This window comes from Strigops habroptila, chromosome 6 (genome assembly GCF_004027225.2).
Source record: "Strigops habroptila isolate Jane chromosome 6, bStrHab1.2.pri, whole genome shotgun sequence".
Taxonomy (NCBI): domain Eukaryota; kingdom Metazoa; phylum Chordata; class Aves; order Psittaciformes; family Psittacidae; genus Strigops; species Strigops habroptila.
In genome coordinates this window covers 75,243,217-75,267,407 of record NC_044282.2, presented here as the reverse complement: position 1 = coordinate 75,267,407, position 24,191 = coordinate 75,243,217, and the positions used below count along the sequence as shown (strand labels likewise).

The following is a 24,191-nucleotide window of genomic DNA, read 5'->3' as shown; positions in this document are numbered from 1 at the left end:
CCAAGCAAGAAGCAACGTGAGAACCTGTTTGTCTGCAGGTATATGAGCAGGAAGCATCCCTCTGAGTCTGACAGTGAATGCTTCTGATCCCCTGTTGACTCAGATGTATCTGAGTCAAAGACAGGATATATAACAGTAAAGATACATAATACTAAAGGGGCTCCAGGAAACCTGGAGAGGGGCTTTGGGCAAGGGCCTGTAGGGCCAGGCCAAGGGGAATGGCTTTAACCTGCCAGAGGGGAGATTGAGATGAGCTCTGAGGCAGAAGCTCTTCCCTGTGAGGGTGCTGAGGCGCTGGCACAGACTTTTCCCAGAGAAGCTGTGGCTGCCCCATCCCTGGCAGTGTTCAAGGCCAGGTTGGACACAGGGGCTTGGAGCAACCTGCTCTAGTGGAAGGTGTCCCTGCCCGTGGCAGGGGGTTGGAACTGGATGAGCTTTAAGGTCCCTTCAACCCAAACCAGGCTGGGGTTCTATATCTTGTGCCAATAAAACCTGGAGCTTTCAGGCTGCATCTTACTAGTGTGTGGCTGGTTCACATGGGGTGGTTTTCCCAAGGCAGGGAATGCAGAGGTGATGCTGGTATATAACTAGAGTTCATTCCCTGAGCCAGCTCCAACCCCTGCTCCAGCACGGTCACCCGAGCTGCTTCCCAGGACCATGTCCAGATGGCTTTTGAATATCTCCAAGGATGGAGCTGCACATCATTGGGCACCCTGCTCCAGTGGTCAACCACCCTCACAGTAAGAAAAGGAGATTTATTTCCTCAGCCCATCTCCAGGACAGTGGCTGGAGCTCAGGGCCAGCAGCAGGGCTCTGGATCACCACTGAAGGCTTTACCAGGGCAGCTTTCCTCCCAGTGTACCAGCCCAAACAGCTCGCCCTCAGCTTCTCCCTCTCTTTCTGCTGTAGCATCCCCTTCTCCTGGCACGTCTCCTCTGTGTTATCTCTTCTTCCCTCTTCTGCAGCGTGTTGCTTGTTTATTTGTACTGCAGAGCAGAGGTATCTGCTTTCTTGGATGAAATCCCAGAGCTCCACATGTGGCTACTTGTGCTGACTTTAACCCACATTCCTGGCCAAAGGAAGAATGTGATGCTGCAGGACCTGGAAGTTAGGACCAGGGAACATCCACTCCCATGGTAATGACCACTTCCTGCCCAGTATTTTGGACACCCACCACAGAAGGGAGGTCACTTGCTTGGAGCAAGCTGCTTGAAACCCAAAGCAGCCTCAGATGACATTTCAGATGCATTTAGTAGTTAAAGCTCATTCCTGCCGTGCCTTGGCAAGTCCTCGAGCAGACGCCCTGCAGATGCACTGGCATGTTTTCAAGTAGCTGTACCTTTGTGTACACCTCATTTAACCTGCCAGAGGGGACATTGAGATGAGCTCTGAGGCAGAAGCTCTTCCCTGTGAGAGTGCTGAGGCGCTGGCACAGACTTTTCCCAGAGAAGCTGTGGCTGCCCCATCCCTGGCAGTGTTCAAGGCCAGGTTGGACACAGGGGCTTGGAGCAACCTGCTCTGGTGGAAGGTGTCCCTGCCCATGGCAGCGGTTGGAGCTGGATCAGCTTTAAGGTCCCTTCCAACATGAATCAGTCTGGGATTCTAAGATTCTATGATCTCCTTGGAGGGATTCAGCAGTTGGACAGTTTACATGCATCTAAATCCATGCAGATGTGCTCTGTGACCAAGACACCTAGGTCATCTTGTGATGGTTTGTTCCCCAAAACTGCTACCAGCTGATGTAGGAAAGGGACATCTTTTTCCCAGCATCCATGCTGGAAAACAAGGGTTATTCTGATGTTTAAAACCTGCCGAGGACAGATGCAGCCTCCAGGAATGCTCCTCACCATCCAAGCTCTGCAGCTGGGCTCCGGGAACCTTCCCGAACACACAGACTATGACTAATGAGGAGACTTCCCAAAATATCCTCCAGGTGTTTATTTCTCCAGCCTTGCTGCGTGTTTACTCATCCCGAGAACCTCCCCATCCATCTGCTGATAAAAAAGGCGTTTTCTCATCACAGGCAGGGAACATGCAAGAGCAGTTGGAGGTGTGAGCACTGCCACAGCACACAGCTCAGAGCTGATGTGGCTCCCTGGGGACACTCCGGTCCGGGATGTCAGTTCTACCCATTCCAGATGCAAACCTCAATTCTCATCTTTTTCCAAGCAATTTCATAGAATCACAGAATCAATGGGGTTGGAAAAGACCGTCAAGATCATCAAGTCCATCCGTTCCCCAGCACTGCCAAGGCCACCACTAACCCATGGCACTGAGGGCCTCGGCTACATGGTTTGTGTTTGGCAGTGTTCAAGGCCAGGTTGGACACAGGGGCTTGGAGCAACCTGCTCTAGTGGAAGGTGTCCCTGCCCGTGGCAGGGGGTTGGAGCTGGAGGAGCTTTAAGCTCCCTTCCAACACAAACCATTCCAGGATTCCATGATCCTTTTGGACATTTTGTGTCTGCTGTACATGAAGCAGGGCTCGGATGGGTACAGGAACATGAATCAAGTCCTTGGCAAAATTACTAACCACATAATTACAATATTGCATTATGGTCAGAGCTACAATTGACTTTTCGTTTCCTTATGGTAGATAAAGCTTGGCTGAGGAATAGCTCCATGAGCGTTACACAGGTCTTGCCTTGCACCAGTTTACTTGGTCCCAAGCTGTAGCCCAGCTTTAGGGATCCACGTTGGTGCACAGCGTGGATTTAGATGCTGGATGCATCCTGCAGGCACCAGGGATGCCTTGCTGCTTGCCTGGGCTTCACAGGAGGGGGTTTGCATCAATCTCAGCAAGTTTGGGGTCTTGCAAAGCAATGCTGCTTTGGGGGATCAAAGGAAAACACAGCTAGTCATTGGGAAAGAGCCCCATCCAATGGATTTGGATTGATTTCTTTCCTCTAAATCCTCCTCAGTCAGCAGGTGGAGTTTGTCTGGCAGCACCTTCATCGAATCAGCAGCTATTTTAATACGAGTCTTGGTCAAAACAAGGGATGACAACATGAGCAGAGCAAGGCTGGGACTGTGAATCTGGCAAGAGACTGCTGGTTTCTTGCCATTCAGACTAACTTTGGGGTGGGTTTTTTGGTTTATTTCTCTTGGCTGGGAGCAAGGTGTGAATCTGAGTTGATTCTCTGTGATTCTCTGCAGTCCATTTGGCCTGTGTGTGTAGGAGAGTAACAAAAATGTTGGGTTTTTCCCTTCTGCTGATTGCATGGTTTATATTTAAGTGCCTGTAACTAAACAAGAGGCAGCTTGTTTCCAAGAGGAGAAAGCTTCGGCATCCTGCAGACATCAGCAGTGTCTGTTAGCCAGAGACTGAACATCATCCACCTGCTTTGGAGATTCTTGACACAGAAACAAGATCTTTATAATCATTTATAAAGCCCAGGCTCATCAAACTAGTTGAATATGGGCTTGACTGGACATGTGAAGAGTGATGGAGTTAAAGAAGGGGTTGTGTAGAGAGGAAAAGCTTGCCTGAGCTCTCCAGAGGTGCCTCAGACCTTCAGCATGTCCTGGGATGTGATAGACAATCCTATGCTTCCAAAGGCAACTGGGGTTGATGCTGTAGTTTAGCAGGGGTTAAAATATTTTGCTTCTCTGGAAGGTTCAGGGAGAAGCAGAAGTTCACCATGTGCCAGCAGCTTCTTAACTGTGTGTAATGAACACGGGCGCGTAGCAAACGAGCTGTGCAGGGATTGATTTCCTAACAGAGGGAAACCATCCGGTGATGCTCCTCTTACATTTGGTTCTCCATCGACCTCACAGGCCACTTGTCAAGAGCACTGTGTCAGGATTGTGGTGAATTCACTCAAAAGCAGCTGTCCCCCCTCCAGGATGCTATGGGAATATATCCTATTGCAAATGCCTAACCCCAGGCATGAGCTACAAAGACAAATGGGTTGGGAAAAGTGCTGCTCTGCATCCATAAGTCACAGGCCAGAGCCAAAACTGCAGGCGCCCTGATGCCAATGGGTGATGCTGACCTGGCTCCAAGTTTGTATCTGAGAGACCTTCTCAAATGAGGGTCTTGCCCAGGACTCTCGACCTCAGTGAGAGCCCTTCCAGTGACCTTTATAAGCTTTGGATGTGTCCCCACATCAGCAACATGAAGTGAATATCAAAACTGTCGGCTCAGCAGCACAAGGGAACTAGAAGTGGTGAAAAGAGCTTCTCCCACCACTTCCTGACCCCTGCACAAATCCAGGGATCACTTTGTAGGCTTTTTATCTTCCTATGCAGCAGCACCCAAACTTTCCTGCACTGGTTAAAGTGAGCCCATAGCAGGAACTCTATGTCCAGTATCAGAAAGCTGACACACACACTGTTATGTTTTCCAGGTGACAACTTAGCAACTGTTTATTCACCACCTTGGTACCAGACAAAGGCAGACATCGAGGTCACCAGCTCTGTAAAGCCCCGAGTTCTCACGGTGGAGCTGAGCCTCAGGTAGGAAGGGATCATGATTTTAACCACCCTGTTGAACTGATTCATCCAGCGTAGGCTTGGAGAACATCATGGATCTTACACAGTTCTTACATTTATCCATTTTTAAAGCCAGGAGGGGCTGATAGTCCATCCATTCTGACCTAACCTATCACCAACCATGCAAAGTTATCTGTTTTCTGAGTGCAGCCGTGGCTAAAGCTTTCCCTCTTGAAGGGTGCTTGAAATCATCTGGAGATGCAGAACCACAGAATCAACCAAGTTGGAAAATACTTTCAAGATCATCCAGCCCAACCGTTCCCAGCACTGCCAAGGCCACCACTAACCCATGGCACTGAGGCCTCGGCTACACGGGGTGTGAACACTTGCAGGGACGGTGACTCCAGCCCTGCCCTGGGCAGCCTGTTCCAATGCCTGAGCACCCTCTGGGGAAGGAATTGTTCCTCATCTCCATCTAAACCTGCCCTGGGGCAGCTTGAGGCCGTTTCCTCTTGTCCCATCCCTTGTTCCTTGGGAGCAGAGCCCAGCCCCCTCCTGGCTCCATCCTCCTGTCAGGCAGTTGCAGAGAGCGAGAAGGTCCCCCCTGAGCCTTCTCTTCTCCAGACTAAACCCCCCCAGGTCCCTCAGCCGTTCCTCATCACACTTGTGCTCCAGGCCCTGCACCAGCTCCGGTGCCCTTCTCTGGCCCCGCTCCAGCACCTCAATGTCTCTCTTGCAGTGAGGGGCCTCTTGTAACGAGCAGCTGCTGTTCCCTTTTGGTCTGCTCCAGCCGCCAGTGTCTCTCCAGTGAAACGAATTCCACCTTGCTGAGAATGACATTGTGCTTCTCTTTAGTATTGTGATGGCTCCTTTTTAAGACAAAAAAAACCTGAGGACTTTTACCAATTCACATGTTTTTCATGTGACACCAAGATCTTGGAATATACATAACTCCTGCTTCTTGAGACCTAACATATAAGCAGTGTAAGGGGGATTATATATGGTCTGTGTGATTTGTAGCACAATCCTATGCCAAAATGCATTATGCAGAGCAGCATTAGAGGCTAACCAGTACGCACCACTGACATACAGCCCAAGAGCCTGCTGTTTGGTTTTCATTAGGATTTTGTCTGGAATTTGCATTTTGAGACTCTGCTGAAAGCTCTGTCTCTGTTCTGGGGACAACCCGAAGGTTTGCTGAGTGGTGGCTTGGCTCCTGTTCAGGACAGCTTCGGTTTCATCGGCTCCAAACTTGGGAAGAACGCATTTTGAAGCCCTCTCCTCCTCAAAGGCTCTGCAGACAAGTGGTCGGATTCCTCCCCATGTAATGGTCACTTGAACAGCATGTGGCATGGATTTGTCCACCAAGGGAAACTTTTCAGACTAGCTTTTTCCATCCTTCCCAGAATACTTCCACTCCATGCTCCTTAACTATTTAGCTTGTCTTTTTGCTCTCTTGCTGGCGGAGTGATGCCCAGCATAGACTGGGCTCCTGCTGCAAGGCTATCCCATAAGGACTCCCATAAGGGGTGTCCATAAGGACACAGATCTGCTCCTACCCTGCCCAGGTCTGGCAGCACTACCAGCACACTGGGGTGCTGCCAGTGGGACTGAGCCCACCAGCCCGTTTGGAGAGGCCAGGGGGAGCTGGTGGTGACCCAGCAAAGCTGCAGGGTTAGTTTCTCTGACTGCAAGCACGTTGAAGTCATTCCGTGTTACACGCGAGGAGGGCAAGGTCATGTCAGCGAGCAACTGGATGCAGCTCTCTGGATGCTGGAAAGGATGAGCAGGGCTGCAATCCCGGCGGCTCTTTCCAAAGTCTGCAGCATCCTCTGGCGGAGCCAGAAGGAAAGGATGTGGCTGTCCAGGGGAGAGACACTAGGAGGTCTCATCTCTCATCATCAAGGAAGGGTTTGGGGCCTCAAAAATGTACCCCAGCTTCACTCATCTGCAACACAACCGGGAAGAGACAAATTGCCCATGTCCTGATGCCAACCAGGTGATGTTGTGTACGGGGAGCTCCACAGATCCCATCTCTGGATGGGATTTTAAATCAGCCTGGGATATGGGGACTACACTTCCATTCCCTGCTTTGCTGCACGTCCTGGCTGATCTTGGGCAAGCCTCTGCAAATTTGATAGAACAGCGCCATGGGAGCAGAACCTGTACCCGAGCGGAGTAACCCGGCTGGCAGAGCTGCTTCCCGGCTTCTCCCCTTTTCCTGGTCTTAGTCACCATGATCAAAGCTCAAGGTGTTCCTTCACTCCCAGCCAAAGCAAGTACTCACATAAAATCTGGATTCCCAACTGTGATTCTTTCCTGGACTTTGCTGTGGTTTGGTTTAACGGGTGAAACAGGTTGTTGCATCCTGGTTTATTACGACAGCCCAGCGTCTGGAGCGCTTGCCCCATGCATGGGGCGTCTGAGCTCAGCATCTTCCTCAGCCTGAGGGGATTCAGACACGTCCTGCTGAAACTGGGCAGAAAAGAATCAGTGATTCAGAGAGAACAAATGAGACACCCTCCTCTCCCACTCCACAATCAGGACACTCACTGGGGATGACGGAGACAGGGCTCAATCCTCTGCTCTAGGAAGCCACAGGGTAACACAGGTCTTACACATCGATTGGGGCAATCCCCAGCACAAACACAGGCTGGGGGAGACTGGATGGAGCAACCTGAGGAGAAGGACTTGGGGCTGTTGGGTGATGAGAAGCTCCCCATGACCCAGCTTCAGTGTGTGCTTGAGCCCAGAACCCCCCCGTGTGCTGGGCTGCACCCCCAGAGCGTGAGCAGCAGCTCAGGGAGGGGATCCTGCCCCTCTGCTGCGCTCTGGGGAGACCCCCCCTGCAGCCCTGATCCAGCTCTGGGGCAACAGCACAAGAGGGACGTGGAGCTGCTGGAGCGAGGCCAGAGGAGGCCCCGGAGCTGCTGCGAGGGCTGGAGCAGCTCTGCTCTGGAGCCAGGCTGAGAGAGCTGGGCTGGGGCAGCCTGGAGAAGAGAAGGCTCCTGAAGGGGAGACCTTAGAGCAGCTCCAGCCCTAAAGGGGCTCCAGGAAACCTGGAGAGGGGCTTTGGACAAGGGCCTGGAGGGACAGGCCAAGGGGAATGGCTTTAACCTGCCAGAGGGGAGATTGAGATGAGCTCTGAGGCAGAAGCTCTTCCCTGTGAGGGTGCTGAGGCGCTGGCACAGACTTTTCCCAGAGAAGCTGTGGCTGCCCCATCCCTGGCAGTGTTCAAGGCCAGGTTGGACACAGGGGCTTGGAGCAACCTGCTCTAGTGGAAGGTGTCCCTGCCCGTGGCAGGGGCTTGGAGCTGGGTGAGCTTTAACCCAAGCCATCTGGGGTTCTGGGATTCTGATTCACCCCCGAGGTGCATCTGAGCACCCCCAGGACACTTGGAGGGCCACGTTCATCTCCTCCAGCCCGAGCAGCGAGGCGGTGGCAGAGGGCAGTGTGAAACCCAGCCTGGAGTCACGCAGCCGCCGCCGTGCCGAAGGAGCGTTGGGAGAATCCCTCCTGGGCAGCTCTGCAAAGATTGACACACCAACACAACCCAGCGCAACGGGCTGCCAACTCCTGCAGCAATTCACTCAATCCTTATGAAAGCAAGACTAAATTGGACAGGAGCCTGCACTTCATCTTCCCTCCCAACTCCTCTGGGTGAGAACTGTTGAGCAGACCAGGTTTCCGATAAAGTAAAAGCAAACACCATTCCCTCGTGCTAAGATACAGGAATATTATCCTGACATTTTAGCATGGATCACTCATATTGCTGCTCGTTCCCTCCACTCCTCGAGCTGTGTCTTGACAATAGAAACATTCCCCGAATACAAACAAAATAATCAGGGTTGAAAACCAAATTCATGGTGGAATCACTGCGTGCCTCCACAGGAGGCATCTGTCAGGCTGGATTTGCCTCTCAGCCCAGCCGCGCCTGAGCAAGCTGGGTTTGCACTGGGTGTTTTTAGGCAGAGTACTTTTATTCTCTCTCCTACAGTAGTCTTGTTTTCTCAGAAATGTGGGAACATTTTTTAATATCTAATACTTTGAATAATTAATAGTTTGAGTATCTAATAGACTGAATATCTAATAATTTGGATACCTAGCAGTTTGAATATCCAATAGTTTGAATATCTAATAGTTTGGATATCTAATAGTTCTAATATCTAATAGTTCAAATATCTAACAATTTGAATACCCAATAGTTTGACTATCTAATAGCTTGAAGATTCAATAGTTTGAATATCCAATAGTTCGAATATCCAATAGTTTGAATATCCAATAGTTTGAATAGCTAATAGTTCAAATATCTAATATTTGAATATTTAATAGCTTGACTAGCTAATAGTTTGAATATATAACAGTTTGAATATCTAATAGGTCAAATATCTAACAGTTTGAATATCTAATATTTCTAATATCTAGCAGTTCTAATATCTAATAGTTCCAGTATCAGGCCAGCAGCCTGATAATTACAGGATCTAGGTTCAAGTTTGTGTAACCAGTATAGAAAAGAAAGGTAACAGCACAGTAACTTGCAGTGATACCTGCCTCTTCCTGATGATTTATTTTAATGGAGGAATTTATTTTACATTTCCTCAAGGAATCAAACATCATCCAACAGTTTGTTATAGCTGTTAAAATGTGAAGATTAAAACCTGCACTTAAGTTAAAAACCACATCCAAAGACGAATTTATCTGTTATATGTCCTGAAAACAGTGTGCTTCAGTACTTGGCTGCCCACAGAGCGACTCATCCCACCCTTTGGGCGTTTAAAACCATTTCTGGTGGTAAATGACAGCAATTTGGGGTCACTGGTGAGAAGCATCCTGCAGGAACAGCAGTTTGGGAGATGGCAATAACGTGCTGGTGTTGATGGAGCTGCCAGAGCCAACTGGGCGGTAAGGTAAGTAAATAGATGTGTTAGATCCACCTGAGGGACAACCCACTGTACACAGCCATTGGCAACAGCACAATTGAACCTGATTTAACACCCAAACACTGCGCTTTGCAAACGCGAGAACAAACGGCTTTGATTTGATTGGATTTTTATTCGTTGTTCAGTTTTGTGGCAACAGCTAAGCACAAGGCATGAAAATTCATGGGTTTTCATGAAGTTTCTCCTAATACGGGTGGATCACTGGAAAAACCAACTCCCCACAGGAACTGCTATTTACTGTTGTCCGACCTGGACGTGTAGAGGATGCTGCTGTACCACTGAGAACTGAGCCCTGGCAGCAGCTCGAGCGCGGTTTAGGTCTGGGGCCCTGAATCATGCTGTGCTGTGAAACTGGAGCAAAACTGGGACAAAAACCAAGGAAATTTGAGGGATTTTGGAGGAATTCCGGAGCGTTCCATCGGGAGCCGGGGCCCAACAACACCGCCCCCCCCCCGCGCCCAAGATGGCCGCCTCCTCCTGCCCCGCCGCCTCCCTCACTCAAGATGGCGGCGGCAGGCCGGCGGCCCATGGGCTGAGGCCGCGGCGGCCATGTCGCTCTCGGGCGGCCGGGCCCGTACCATTCCGCTGGCGGGGGTTAGCCGTGGTTGCGCTCAGGGGCGGTGCCCGGGCGGGAGGAGCGCGGCTGAGGCGGGAGCGGGGCGCCCCGCCTGGCAGGGTAAGGCCGGGCGGCGGGCGGGAGGGGATGGCGGGGCCGGGCAGCGGGGAGGCACCCCCTGGCGGGCAGGGAGGGGGCCCGGGTGCTGCTGCCGCCGCCCTGCCCGGCGGGAGGGCGACCACCGCCCGCGGGGCGCAGACCGGGCCTCGACGCCTCAGGAGAGGTGAAGTCTCGCCCGGGAGCGCGGTGAGGGCCGGCCCGTGTCTGCGCCGAGCTCCTGCGTTCGGTGTCTGAGTCCAGCCTGGAGAAGGGAAGGCTCCTGAAGGGGACACCTTAGAGCAGCTCCAGTGCCTAAAGGGGCTCCAGGAAACCTGGAGAGGGGCTTTGGACAAGGGCCTGTAGGGACAGGCCAAGGGGAATGGCTTTAACCTGCCAGAGGGGAGACTGAGATGAGCTCTGAGGCAGAAGCTCTTCCCTGGGAGGGTGCTGAGGCGCTGGCACAGACTTTTCCCAGAGAAGCTGTGGCTGCCCCATCCCTGGCAGTGTTCAAGGCCAGGTTGGACACAGGGGCTTGGAGCAACCTGCTCTAGTGGAAGGTGTCCCTGCCCATGGCAGAGGGTTGGGACTGGATGAGCTTTAAGGTCCCTGCCAACTCATACCATTCCATGATTCTGTGATTATATGCCAGTGGCCTTATCAGGAAGTGTAATTGAATCAAAATACATTTTGGCTTTTGCAGTGGTTCTGTTCGGTTAATGATGTCTTCTGTAAATGTTGGATACATGCAAATTCCTTAAAGTATTTATTCCCTTTTACCAGGCAAAAAGCTGAAAGAAGTTACACACAAACCATGCAATATGTGGAAAAAACGTTGTTTTAATTTGATTCCCCCCATTGAAGCAGCTCAGGGTGCAGCAGGATGGTTGTTATGGTGCTGTTAACCTCTAACCAGCTCACTTTCGTTTCCTAAGAGGTAACAGCTTCCCAATGACCCACAGGGAGCAGCGGGATCTCCTTCCCAGTGCTCTGTGAGCCCTGCCGCTTCCTGGAACCAGCCCCAAGAGGGTTCCTGAGGGTGGGAAAGAAGAGCAGAGGGGTGGTGGAGCAGCTCAGCGCTCTCCTCCTGCTGCACCGCACCTTTTCTGCCTTCATGGGGTTCCTACAGCACTGCTGTGAGCTTGTCCTGCAGGGGCAGCGGGCGTTTGAGTGGAGCAGGAGGGAGAAGTGCTCATCATTTTGGGATTTGGGCTGGCCAGAGCCCTGGAAGGTGGAAGATGGGTGCAGCTCTGGGAATGCTTGGTGTACAGATGGAGTTTGGGGTGAGTGTGGATTTCGGAGACTGGGGTGTCATTGGAGGCACAGAATTAAACCTTATGCTATTAATGATGCTGCCGTTACTTTTCGATGACTGGCAGTGGTTTCAAGCCAACATCAACCTTTAATTAGAACAAAGTATGTCCTCTTTGATTCAATAACTGGATGATTTACTGTGACATTTGTCACCCTCATTCCCATTGCTGCTGGTGGGAATTCCTCAAGGATCTTCTCTTGTCATTAGGTGTTAATGAAGTGCAAAGAGTAAGGAGGAAATAGCTTTTCTATTCCACTAGGGACTAGAAGCTGCCTCCTTACTCCCAAAGGGAAAGCCAAACACTTGGAAATTTATTAGCTGAGCTTTTTGAGGGGAAAATAATGATCTTACGCAGTGTTTTACACCCTGTGTTTGACTCTCAACCTCATGAAGCTGTAAAACATGGGAAAACAAACTGTATTCCACAGCACTTCAGAAAGCTAAAGCTCAATTTCCTGTCCAAATGGGAACAAAAACACAGTCTCACTTCTTCTGCAGAAAAAGAACCAGTGAGACTTGATTGATTTGTGGCATTTTTCATTGGCAAGGCACTGCAGCCTGATTTAATCTAGAACCAGCTGAACTAAAGAGGTGATGTTGGAACGTACCGCTCCGTTTGGCTCAGTATCAGATACTCACTTTAGCAGAGCTCACAGGGGAGCGTGTATCGAGCGTTTATCACGGATGGGGATCTTAAAGAGGAGCAGGAGGAAATTAGCACGTGCTGTGCTCATTGATTTCTTTAAGCACTGCCGATGGGTGAGCAGCTCAGGCCAGGCTCAGTCCTGCACGGGGATGAGGAGGGATATCCTGTTGGAAACCATTAAGCAGGACAAGCTGGGGACAGATAAGTGGAAGTTTTTGTGAATTTGTGGGCTGAATAGAGGTAAAAGGACTTGGGGGTGTTGGTTGACGAGAAGCTTAACATGAGCCGGCAGTGTGCGCTTGCAGCCCAGAAAGCCAACCGTATCCTGGGCTGCATCAAAAGAAGCGTGACCAGCAGGTCGAAGGAGGTGATCCTGCCCCTCTACTCTGCTCTTGTGAGACCCCACTTGGAGTACTGCGTACAGTTCTGGTGTCCTCAACATAAAAAGGACATGGAGCTGTTGGAGCGAGTCCAGAGGAGGGCCACGAGGATGATAAGAGGGCTGGAGCACCTCCCATATGAAGACAGGCTGAGAAAGTTGGGGCTGTTCAGCCTGGAGAAGAGAAGGCTGCGTGGTGACCTCATAGCAGCCTTCCAGTATCTGAAGGGGGTCTACAAGGATGCTGGGGAGGGACTCTTCCTTAGGGACTGTAGTGGTAGGACAAGGGGTAATGGGTTCAAACTTAAACAGAGGAAGTTTAGATTAGATATAAGGAAGAAGTTCTTTACAGTGAGGGTGGTGAAGCACTGGAATGGGTTGCCCAGGGAGGTTGTGGATGCTCCATCCCTGGCGGTGTTCAAGGCCAGGTTGGACAGAGCCTTGAGCCACATGGTTTAGGGCAAGGTGTCCCTGCCCATGGCAGGGGGGTTGGAACTAGATGATCTTAAGGTCCTTTCCAACCCTTACGATTCTATGATTCTATGATTCTATGATTAACCTCCAGATCTGTGCTTCTTCCTGCTCCCTGCCAGTGAGCTGTAGGAGCTGGTGGGGTTATGTCCCCACAGAACTGGTGGTTGTTGGTAGGGAGTAGCCAGATGTTATTTGGGAGCCTTTACTGGCCAGAACCGGTAGGGCAGAGACCGCGGTAGGTAGTGCGTGGTTGTAGGAGTCTGGCTGTGAGCAGCCCTTTTCCTTAGTGCTATTTTGCACATCGATTTCTAGCTTCTGTGGGATGTTTCAGCACCTGCTTTGTGTTTACTTTTCCCAAGTGTTGTTCCTGTAGTAAGGCTTTTGTTTTCTCTGAGCAAACGCCTTTGACCTGTGTGGCAGTGAGGAGTGCGGAGCAGGAGGTTCGACACCAGCACGGGGAGAAGGCTGATGTCCCACACAGTCCCACTGATGGGGATGGCACCTCTCACAGGAGCTCATCGAGTGCACAGGGACAACCCCCAATTAAGTACAAATATTTGAGGTTCTGCATCACTCAAACTTACATTTTCTATGCAGTAAAATGTGTGTTTCCTGCGAGTGCAGTGCTACTCCAAGCTCCAGTGGTGCCTAACGGGGTCAGAGGAAAACCAGTTTAAACCTTTAAATTCAGGTTTTAAACCATCCTTTGGGGTGTCACAAGCATTGAACGACTCCCTTAGAAGATGATTATCCTCGTGGTGCTTACTGCAGGAGCTTGTAACAGGAAGAGGATTCTCAAAGCTATCTCTGAGGCTTGCTATTGAAACCTTTTCGCTCCAGGCTATGTATTGTATTTGACTTCCTGGTACTTTATGTTGAAGATGCATTTGTCTTCTTAATCAGACAGTTTCTATCTGCCAGGAATGTATTTAATAGAATGTCAAACATAATTTAGATCAGAAGTGAGAGTAGAATTGGGTGGTGTTTTCTGCCAACCATTATTGCAGTGAGGGAAGCACAGCGAGCCAAGCTTAGATGGAGCCTTGAAGCAATAACAACCCGATTCCTCTGTTTATTTTGGCCTGATGTTCTTCCCTGGGTTACAAAGCTGCTGTAAGCATGTGCTAAACAACAGGCATTTAAAAACTAGGCTAGATCAGGAGTAGCAGCTTAGAGGATTGGAGCAGAGCATCTGAAGGCCTATGGGCAAAGGTAAATGAGACTTCTCGTTCCAGCAGTGCAGGTGTTGTGTGCAGGTTGAGACAGGGAAGCCACCGAGTTCTCAGGCATTGGATTTACTGTCGGAATTGCTGGTGTCTGTCTCTAGAGCCGGTGGGGAAAGGCAAATAGTTCCTTCTGAAAGCATCAGGAAACTTCTGACCCCTCTGTCTGCCAATTGAAAAGGAGCAGTTCTGAGCTATTGTCCAAATAAACCATTGTTACCTCCTCAAAAAAATCATAGCTATTTCTAGCTGTGTGCTTTGTCCCTGTGTATTTAAGTGGCCAAATGCAATAGACGTTTGCCGACTGGCATTATTAACCCCCAGGTCTGATTGTGAACGTGGGGAATTAGAGACAGAATTGAACCACATCCAAAGATTTCTTCCCCTGCTTTGGCCCGAGGGGCTGCCTGGCGCAGGAGTGGAGCCTGGTGTGACTGTGAAAACATGGCTCTGTTCCAACACCAGCCTGGAATCCGTCACAAGTGAAGCAACTTGCTCTGCTTCAGCTCCCCTGTGCTGCAAGAGGGGTGGGGAAAGATCCTTGTTTCCACTCTGAACTGTTGTGACTGCTACTGTTGAAAAGTGCCTGCACGAAGAATGGTTTAGTATTAAGCTGAGTCAATCATGTTGCTTGTATTTCATTACCGGGCTCCAGAATATTCCCTCTGAAGGGTTATCCTGGAGTGCAGATCTCAATCTGTGACTGTAATAAACCGAGTGTGTTTGCTGATGATGGGTGCATTGATAGAAGTAACCTTGAGGCCTTTACCACGTCTCCTAAGTGAGGAATTAGGACGTGGATCTCCACGGAGCTTTCCTGAGGTGCGTGATCACAGAATCAGAGAGGTTTGGGTTGGAAGGGACCTTAAAGCTCATCCAGTTCCAACCCTCTGCCATGGGCAGGGGCACGACGTTGTTGTACATGAGGGCAAAGATAGCTCATGGAAGAGGGAGGCTGAGCATTCAAACATTGTCTGGTTTTTCTGGCAGGATGGAGAAGAAGAAAATTCGGATGAAATCCAAAGTTGCCGCTTCCAACCTCCTGCGGGCTCTGCACTCCCTGTACCAGTTTGGTCACCTCTGTGACGTGACGGTTCACACACAGCATCTGGGCATTCAGGAGGAGTTCCTGGTTCACAAAGCTGTCCTGGCAGCTTCCAGCAACTATTTCAAGGGGCTTTTCCTACACGATGAGATGCTGGACACCAAGAACTGCACAGTGACTCTGCAAGACATTTACACAGAGGAGTTCACCTCCTTCCTGGAGTTCATTTACACTGCAGAAGTGGAGATTGAGGCAGAAAAGCTGCAACGGATGAAAGAAATAGCTGAAAGACTCGAATGCAAGGATTTGCTTGACATTTGTGAGGAGGTGAAAGCAGAGGGCAGGAAGGGCTTGGATCTGAGCCTCCACCTCAAGGGTCAGCTGTGCACAGAAAGTGGGGCCGCGCAGTGGCCGCGCGTCCCGCCGGAGCAGAGCCACAAGCTGAGTAACTCTTCCCAGGTCGTGGCAATACCTGTGCAGAGGAAACTCTGGGATGGGCAAAAGCATAAAAAGCTGCTGGCTGGCTATGAACTCATTGAAGGCCAACCAGCAAGCCTGGAGCAAGGGGACATGGCTTTTCCAGACCCAAAACCCAGGGTGGCAAAGCTACCAAGGTGTAACCAGACAGGGACCAGAAGCAGACTCAGCATGGATGCTGTTAGCCTGCAAAACAAGAACAGTCATTCCCTCCTAAGCCAGGCCGAGTCAGAGGAAGCCTGTGTAGTCATTAGGAACACTCTGCCTGAGCAGTGGGAGGAGGAGAACAGTTTGATTTCCAAGTTAGCCCCTAAACCAGGACGCAGGAGGTCACCGCGGCGCGTGGCGAAGGTGCTGCCGCAGCTGGCGTGTGAGCAGTGCAACGACTCGCTCCGTGTCACCGAGCGGCGCCAGTCACACGGGGGGCTCAAACACGGCCTAAACCCCGCCGTCAAGTCCAGCTGTAGTAGGTGTGAGCAGCTCTTCCCCACTCCGCAGAGCCTCCGGCAGCACCACCTCACTGCTCATGGCCACGAGCAGGGCTTCTCCTGCGTGTTCTGTGACAAGAGGTTTAAGCGCCAGAAGGCCCCAAGCAACCACAGGGTGCCCAGGCAGCAGCAGCGTGCCCAGGCCTGCCCGTGCTGTGACAAGGTCATCAGCTCCAAGTGTGGCCTGAGAGTCCACATGCGAACACACACCGGGGAGAAGCCCTACAAGTGTGAGCACTGCCCCGCCAGCTTTGCTCACAGGTCTGCTTACAGCGCTCACGTAAGGTACAGCGTTCCCTGTGTGTGTGTGTCTGGGTAGGAAAGTGTGTTTTCCCCCTGGGCACCAGGGTAACAGCGTTCCTGAAGTCCTCCCTGCTCTAGTTCCAGAGTTCTTTGGAGCTGATCAGAAGTGTGTTGAAATTGGGACAGATTTTTTTCCATTGACCTCATCAGGCTCTCAGTCCGGGTTATTGAATTTGAGGCCTCTCAGACTGGGAATTCAGGGGAATGTTTCCCGTTGAATCAAAGGGGACTTGTGCAACCGGATCTTGGGGGTGATTCTGGACACCTCAGGTTTGGGTTTTAAAACAGGAGCCTGAAAACAATCAGCATCTGTTTAAAATGCACAAGAAAATCCCCATTTCTGGGGTTCCCCATAGAACCCCAGCCTGGCTTGGGTTAAAGGGACCTTAAAGCTCCTCCAGCTCCAGCCCCCTGCCCCGGGCGGGGACACCTTCCACCAGAGCAGGTTGCTCCAAGCCCCTGTGTCCAACCTGGCCTTGAACACTGCCAGGGATGGGGCAGCCACAGCTTCTCTGGGAAAAGTCTGTGCCAGCGCCTCAGCACCCTCACAGGGAAGAGCTTCTGCCTCAGAGCTCATCTCAATCTCCCCTCTGGCAGGTTAAAGCCATTCCCCTTGGCCTGTCCCTACAGGCCCTTGTCCAAAGCCCCTCTCCAGGTTTCCTGGAGCCCCTTTAGGCACTGGAGCTGCTCTGAGGTCTCCCCTTCAGGAGCCTTCTCTTCTCCAGGCTGCCCCAGCCCAGCTTTCTCAGCCCAGCTCCAGAGCAGGGGTGTGTTTATTTCATACATGTCAGGCCACTGTGGTGCTCTTTAGTGCAGCTTTCACGGGCCCCATGCCCTGTGTGCCATGTTGCTGGGTGGTTTCAGCTTCCAGACAGGCTGATTGAGCACTGCCCAGCTGAGAACAAGATGTTGAAATTGCGCAGTAGTTTCCAGAACTTCAAGAGCCCACCGTATGTGTCAGACAGCTCCATACCCCATACCCTGCCTGTGCGGGACAGGAGGTAGCTGGTTTTCTGCTGGATCTCAGCTTCCCTTTTAAATATGTCAGAATTTGTTTGTAGTTCAGTCCAGTAGTAGGGAAACCATTCCAGATGTGTTGTGAGTGCAGTGACATAGCTTGTTCTGCTCACTGAGTAGCAATAAGCAGCTAACTGCTGTGTTTGGCTTACAAGGAGGTCTGGTTTGTTTTTCCATATAGGTGGTAAAGCAACTGGAACAGGGGAAGTTCAGGTTAGATCTTAGGCAGAAGCTCTTCCCTGTGAGGGTGCTGAGGCGCTGGCACAGACTTTTCCCAGAGAAGCTGTGGCTGCCCCATCCCTGGCAGTGTTCAAGGCCAGGCTGGACACAGGGGCTTGGGCAACATGGTCTAGTGTGAGGTATCCTTACCGATGGCAGGGGGTTGGAATGGATGATCTTAAGGTCCTTTCCAACACAAACCAGTCTGGGATTCTATACACTGAGACATTTTAATTCTCTCTAATTACCTGGTCCAACTCTGCCCAAAGTTTCCCTGTTTTTTGGCTCTCCAAACATGCTGTTGATATCTCAAATGGTTTGAAGAACAATGAAAAGGAAACGACTCTTCCTCTAAGACAAACATGTCTGAGCTGAAACAATGAAACTTACTGAAGCTGTGCTCTGTGGTTTGTTTGTTTTACAGAAAAGCTCACGAGGCTGGGCAGGAGAGGCAGCTCGTGCCTGTCTGCTGGATGGTGGTTCCACCTGAGCATCAGCCAGACGCAGCGAGCTGTGACAAAGGTCCTGGCAGAGGGACGTGGGCTGGGACATCAGAGCCTGAACGTGTGCGGCATGAAGAGGCCACGGGTTGTGAGGAAGAACCTGGGGGTTCATGTGCTGCTGGAGCAGACTGTAGCAGTGAGCAAGAACAGAAGCAGAAGTGTGAGGAAGGTGAAGCAAGGTGTGAAGAAGGGGAGGAAGATGAAGGTGAAATGAGTGTGAAGGGCGAGGAGGAGGCGGGTGATGACGTGGGGTGCTCAGAAGCTGATGATAGCAGAGACAACGAGGTCTGTACGGAGGAGGACGATGAGGATGATGAATACTCTAACGAGAAGGGTGGTGAGGAACATGAATCAGATGAAGAGTTCAAGGTAAAGAAGGTAAATAAAAGCAGGGTGCAGAAGAAATCTGCCTACGTGATCCGGTGTGAGAAGTGCAAGGAGCAGTTTGTGTCCCGGAAGAAGTACGTGGATCACTGCAGAGACGTCCACCAGTGCCTGCCGGGTAAGGTGTACCAGTGTGACATCTGCAGCAAGGCCTTCGCCACTTACAACAGCTGGAAGGAGCACCGGGCCTGTGTCCACACCGAGGAGCGGCACTTCGCCTGCAGCCTCTGCAGCGCCACCTTCAAAAGGAAGAGGGACGTGAGGACACATTCCATGCGGAAGCACGAGGGCAGAGTGAAGCGCCCGCTCTGCTCTGTCTGTGGGAAGATCCTCAGCTCCAGGACAGCTCTTGTGTTCCACATGCGGACACACACGGGAGAAAAACCCTACGAATGTGGCATCTGTCACTCCAGATTCGCTCAGCCATCACAGCTGAAGATCCACACCAGGTCAGCCTGCAGCACCCTGCTCCTGTTCCCTGCATGCTTCAGCTCTTCCTTTTCCTCCTCTGACGTCCCATTTCCAACTCGCTCTCCTCACATTTCGTCCTGTAGGATCTGTGATTAATTCTCTTACGGAAAGGTTCTGTCAGCATCTGGCCATTGCATCACTTCGGGCAGGGGTTTGGAATGCATGCCCCAGGCATCTAGTGAGCAAAAGCTGGTCATTGGAGACAGGCTGCACGATAAGATGATGGCCTTCAGTGATTAGAAGTAGTGTAGAATGAGTCAGGGGCCTCAGGGATCCCAGTGCTGAGCCCTGCTCGCTCTGTGTGACACCGAGCAAGTCACTTAGTGTGGGATTTCACTTCTGGTGTGCAGTACAGAAGCAGTACAGAAGTACAGAAGCTGGTCTTCACATCTGGGCTCCCTCTGTAGTCATTAGACTGGATGAATTGCTCTCTGGTGGTATCTCTGGTCACTGAGTCCTCTCCCAGGAGGGGGTGAATCATCCTTATGGAATTCTAGTCTTTTTCCAAGTGGGGAGCACAGTGTGGAAGAGGAGGTTAACTGTTGGAGGGCTGAGCTAGGGGAGGGAAATCCCATTACTGAAGACTGTGGCCTATGCAGTGGGGACTGTAGCTTGCTTCCCTCTCCTAAGGGATTTAAAAAGTGGTGATTCAGGACCAGCAGGACATAGAATCCCAGCCTGGTTTGTGTTGGAAGGGACCTTAAAGCTCCTCCAGCTCCAACCCCCTGCCACGGTCAGGAACACCTTCCACTAGAGCAGGTTGCTCCAAGCCCCTGTGTCCAACCTGGCCTTGAACACTGCCAGGGATGGGGCAGCCACAGCTTCTCTGGGAAAAGTCTGTGCCAGCGCCTCAGCACCCTCACAGGGAAGAGCTTCTGCCTCAGAGCTCATCTCAGTCTCCCCTCTGGCAGGTTAAAGCCATTCCCCTTGGCCTGTCCCTACAGGCCCTTGTCCAAAGCCCCTCTCCAGGTTTCTTGCAGGCATCTGAATGGCTGGATAGTCTGTCAGCTGGAACGCAGCCAAGCTGTGCCACGTGTAAGACGTGGTGTGACAGCAACAGAACAGTCACCCGTGGGCTTTTTGGTGGGAAACTGCTGTCTCAATTTGCAGCGTTTTGCCTGACAGGTCAAAGCGAGGTGTGGTTTTGTACATCCTGCTGGTTGAGTTGCAGTAAGAGGACTCGGTACACTGTTAAGACAAACCTTAGGCTCAGACTTTCTCCGATTTGAGCTAGTTTAAAGTCAGATGTACAGCACTTAGTGCCTTTTGCCTTAAAAACGGGAGTATCCTGCCAGTTAAAGTTTGCAGCCTGGAGAGCACGAGGTGGAGAGACTGCAGGAGCCAAGAACATGGCCCACAGTATCCGAAGGGATCTGCTGCTGGCGTTGGGCTGGGCACAGTCTGGATGTACATTCAGTCTTTGGCACAGCAGCAGCTTGTCATCCCTGCTTCCTCCCTTCTGCTGCCAGTCCTGTGAGCTGCAACTTGTGAGAGAGGTGGGGTTTGTAGGGCCTGAGTGAGGAAAAGGTGAAACTTAAGTGGGAGGTTTAGTGCTTTATTCTAGCACCTATCCTTGTTTTAAAGATTCTATCTCCTGAGTGAGCAGAATGTGCTTTTTCCACTGCATTGGAAAAATGAAGTGTGCAGAACACGGTTTCAAACAGAATATTTTAAGAATGAGTTAATTTATTGTCACTTGTGTCTCCCTTCATGTAGGTCCCATACAGGGGAAAAGCCATATATCTGTGAGGACTGCGGGGCTTGCTTTGCTGATAAAGGGAAACTCACTGGCCACAAAAGGACCCACACAGGTAAATGTGTTCATTTTCTTTTCTCCCGTTCTCTTTTCTCCCATCACCTCCCTTTATCCTGCTAGAAATCACTAGTTGGGGTTTGAAGAAGGAACTAGGGATAGAAAGACACTTAAAACCCAGCTCTGAAGCACAAAACTGAGCTGCAGGAATTCAGAATGTCTTTTCCTCTTGCCTCAGGAGAGCGCCTCTTCAAATGTGACGTGTGTGGAAAACACTTTGCCACCAACGAATACCTGAAGTGCCACAAAAGATGCCACCTGGGAGCCAAGCCCTACAAGTGTGGGGTGTGTGGGAAGACGTTTGGGCTGAGAGCCTCACTAGCTCAGCACAGTAACGTCCATGCAGGTAATGAAGCAAATGGTTCAGGAATGGGAGAATAAATGGCACCAGGAGCTTGGGTCTGAAGCAAGCCCCAGTTTGGATGGTGACATTTTATTTTATTTTATTATTTTATTATTTTATTCCACAACTGCTTTTATAAGCTCTGGGATGAGGAGAAGCAGGGTTCAGGGTGATCCTGGCACCTTAAACCAGGCATGGGATTGTCTTGTATCATTAGAATCACAGAATCAACCAGGTTGGAAAAGACCTTTAAGATCACCAAGCCCAACCGTTCCCAGCACTGCCAAGGCCACCACTAACCCATGGCACTGAGGCCTCGGCTACACGGGGTGTGAACACTTGCAGGGACGGTGCCTCCAGCCCTGCCCTGGGCAGCCTGTTCCAATGCCTGAGCACCCTCTGGGGAAGGAATTGTTCCTCAGCTCCATCTAAACCTGCCCTGGGGCAGCTTGAGGCCGTTTCCTCTTGTCCCATCCCTTGTTCCTTGGGAGCAGAGACCAGCCCCCTCCTGGCTCCATCCTCCTGTCAGGCAGTTGCAGAGAGCGAGAAGGTCCCCCTTGAGCCTTCTCTTCTCCAGACTAAACCCCCCCCAGGTCCCTCAGCCGTTCCCCATCACACTTGTGCTCGTATGGATGGTGCTTGTCCAGAGGCCTGGTTTGTGCTGGGGAAGTACGTTGGAGCAGGGAGCGGCTGTGGTTGCTGCTGCTCCCCTGGTAAGATGGGAGAGCTGTTCTCGCGCTGTCTGTCGATCACAAACCATGGCCTCCAGCTCATTTCCATCCGCACCACTGATCAATAGCGATCTTTCAGAAACCCTTCATGCTGTTTATCCGCTGAAATCCAAAGAACCTGCCTCCTAACGCTGCACTTCCCGTTGTTTGCAGAGACCCGGCCCTATTTCTGCGAGCAGTGCGGGAAGGCGTTCACCCAGCAGGGCGCGCTGCGCCGCCACCAGCGCATTCACACCGGCGAGAAGCCCTACAAGTGCCGAGCCTGCGAGAGGACCTTCACGGACATGTCCACCCTGCGCAGACACGTCTCGGTACGCGGCCCTCGGGTGCCTCTGTGGCAGGCAGGGTGCTGTGGTGATGTTTAACTACCAGGAAATGTGCCTTGACTTAAGGAGGGGTCAGATTAGAATCACAGAATCCCAGCCTGGTTTGGGTTGAAGGGGCCTTAAAGCTCCTCCAGTTCCAACCCCTGCCACGGGCAGGGACACCTTCCACTAGAGCAGGTTGCTCCAAGCCCCTGTGTCCAACCTGGCCTTGAACACTGCCAGGGATGGGGCAGCCACAGCTTCTCCGGGAAAAGTCTGTGCCAGCGCCTCAGCACCCTCACAGGGAAGAGCTTCTGCCTTATATCCAGCCTGAACTTCCCTTGTCTTATGTTTGAACCCATTACCTCTTGTCCTATCACTACAATCCCTGGTTTCATCACATTGGTGATGAATTTTGGTGTTGGGGATTGATTGACCATCTTTTAAAAGTATAGAGAGCTTTAAAAAACAGCTTTTAAAACTGTTTCTGGAGGTGCAGTTTTCCTCCATGAGCAGCACAGCAGCTCCCACTGCTGGCTGTCAAACCACTCATCTCCCAAGTACTTGGGAGTGTTTTCAAAAGGCAAATCCAACCTTAAAAATGTCTAAGGAAGGACTGGTTCTTTAAAATGCTTCTTCCTGAGGGAATCCCAGAGAAGCTGTGGCTGCCCCATCCCTGGCAGGGTTCAAGGCCAGGTTGGACACAGGGGCTTGGAGCAACCTGCTCTAGTGGAAGGTGTCCCTGCCCGTGGCAGGGGGCTGGAGCTGGATCGGCTTTAAGGTCCCTTCCAATAGAAACCAGGCTGGGATTATTATGGTCTCTGGAGTCTGTTAAATCTTTGCAGAGGTTTATAAAACCATAACATGATGGTCTATAATATCTTCATGTCACAGATGAACATGATTTTACGTGTTTCCAGGATCTCAGTATGTTGAAAAAAGAGATGCTGCGCTGTTTGCAAAGGCCTTCAGGCCCTCAGAGCGACTGCTGGGATAGAACTTAAGGTCTTTTCCCTCAACTTCAAGTTTTTAAGTTAATGATTTCCTGAATGCTGAAATTGTACCTTCATCGGAAGTGTTCTGTGATGGTGGAGCCAGAAAATGGGTGCAGAGTTGGCAAAACAGGCTTGGTTTTGTGTTTCAGCAACCTGCTCTAGTGGAAGGTGTCCCTGCCCATGGCAGGGGGTTGGAACTGGGTGAGCTTTAAGGACCCTTCAACCCAAACCAGGCTGGGATTCAGAGCTCAGCTTTTGATTTGAGCACAGCATCACACAGTTAACCCCATCGCTATTTTATTTTACTGTGGATTAAATCTTCTGTTATTAAAGTCATTGTCATGAATAAACCAGGTTTAATTGTCCCCCCTTTATTTCCCCTAGGTTCACGACCGCAATGCTCACTGGAGAAGCTTCTTGATAGATCTTACAACCAAAAAAGACCACAATTGGTCCAAAATAGAGACATTCTCGGGGGCCTGTGTGGGTGAGGAGCCTGCTCCGGAGGTCTGGTCAGTTGACCAGGGTAACCTCTATAAACCAGCCAGCGCTGCTCTTCAGGAGGGGGACTGCGTGCCGCCGAGTGTGGGTAACACAGAAGACACCGATCGCTCCCTTTCATATTTATAATGTCATTTACCCTATTTAGGGCTAAATGACCTCAAAGGTTCGTTGGTGCAGCCTCACTGGGCCCTGCAGCCCTGTGCCCCTCTCTGCGGGGGAGCTGGCAGAGGAGCGGGCCCTAATTCCCGTTAAAAGTGTTGGGTTTGGGTCTGAACAGAGTGATGTTTTGTAACCCCATCTGGGGTGGCATGACGGAGCATGTCTGTGGGCGCTGTCACTGTACATATCTGCCTTTTTTATGCGAATAAAGATGCGCTCATCCCGCGGGGCGCCCGCCACTCATTCACTGCCGTGGGTTTGACCAGAAAACTCCTTAATTTGGGAATAACAAACCCCCAAAACAAGGATTTTGGGAGCCGGGCAGGGCCGCCGGGCCGCGTTGCCTAGCAACGCGCGTCGCGCCGCTTCCACGC

The 24,191-nt window shown here is 51.2% G+C and overlaps 1 protein-coding gene across 2 annotated transcripts; it reads left to right on the top strand.

Moving 5' to 3' along the window:
• Positions 1 to 9,983: 9,983 nt before the first annotated feature.
• LOC115610127 (GDNF-inducible zinc finger protein 1) lies at positions 9,984 to 24,064 on the top strand. 2 transcript variants are annotated; one of them, XM_032920020.1, is made up of 7 exons: positions 9,984 to 10,047; positions 15,051 to 16,355; positions 18,034 to 18,945; positions 20,684 to 20,778; positions 20,959 to 21,126; positions 22,008 to 22,165; positions 23,539 to 24,064. In XM_032920020.1, the coding sequence occupies exons 2-7, from the start codon at positions 15,052 to 15,054 to the stop codon at positions 23,782 to 23,784; spliced, it is 2,883 nt and encodes a 960-aa protein (XP_032775911.1). In that variant the 5' UTR covers positions 9,984 to 10,047; position 15,051; the 3' UTR covers positions 23,785 to 24,064. The 2 variants fall into 2 exon arrangements, with proteins under 2 accessions (XP_032775911.1, XP_032775912.1); XM_032920021.1 differs by lacking the exon at positions 9,984 to 10,047 and adding an exon at positions 10,154 to 10,233.
• Positions 24,065 to 24,191: the final 127 nt, after the last annotated feature.

Coding starts and splice junctions, on each gene's coding strand:
- LOC115610127 (XM_032920020.1), top strand. CDS start 15,052: ATGGAGAAGAAGAAAATTCGGATGAAATCCAAAGTTGCCGCTTCCAAC. Junction 18,946..20,683: donor CAGCTGAAGATCCACACCAG/GTCAGCCTGCAG, acceptor CCCTTCATGTAG/GTCCCATACAGGGGAAAAGC. Junction 22,166..23,538: donor CCCTGCGCAGACACGTCTCG/GTACGCGGCCCT, acceptor TATTTCCCCTAG/GTTCACGACCGCAATGCTCA.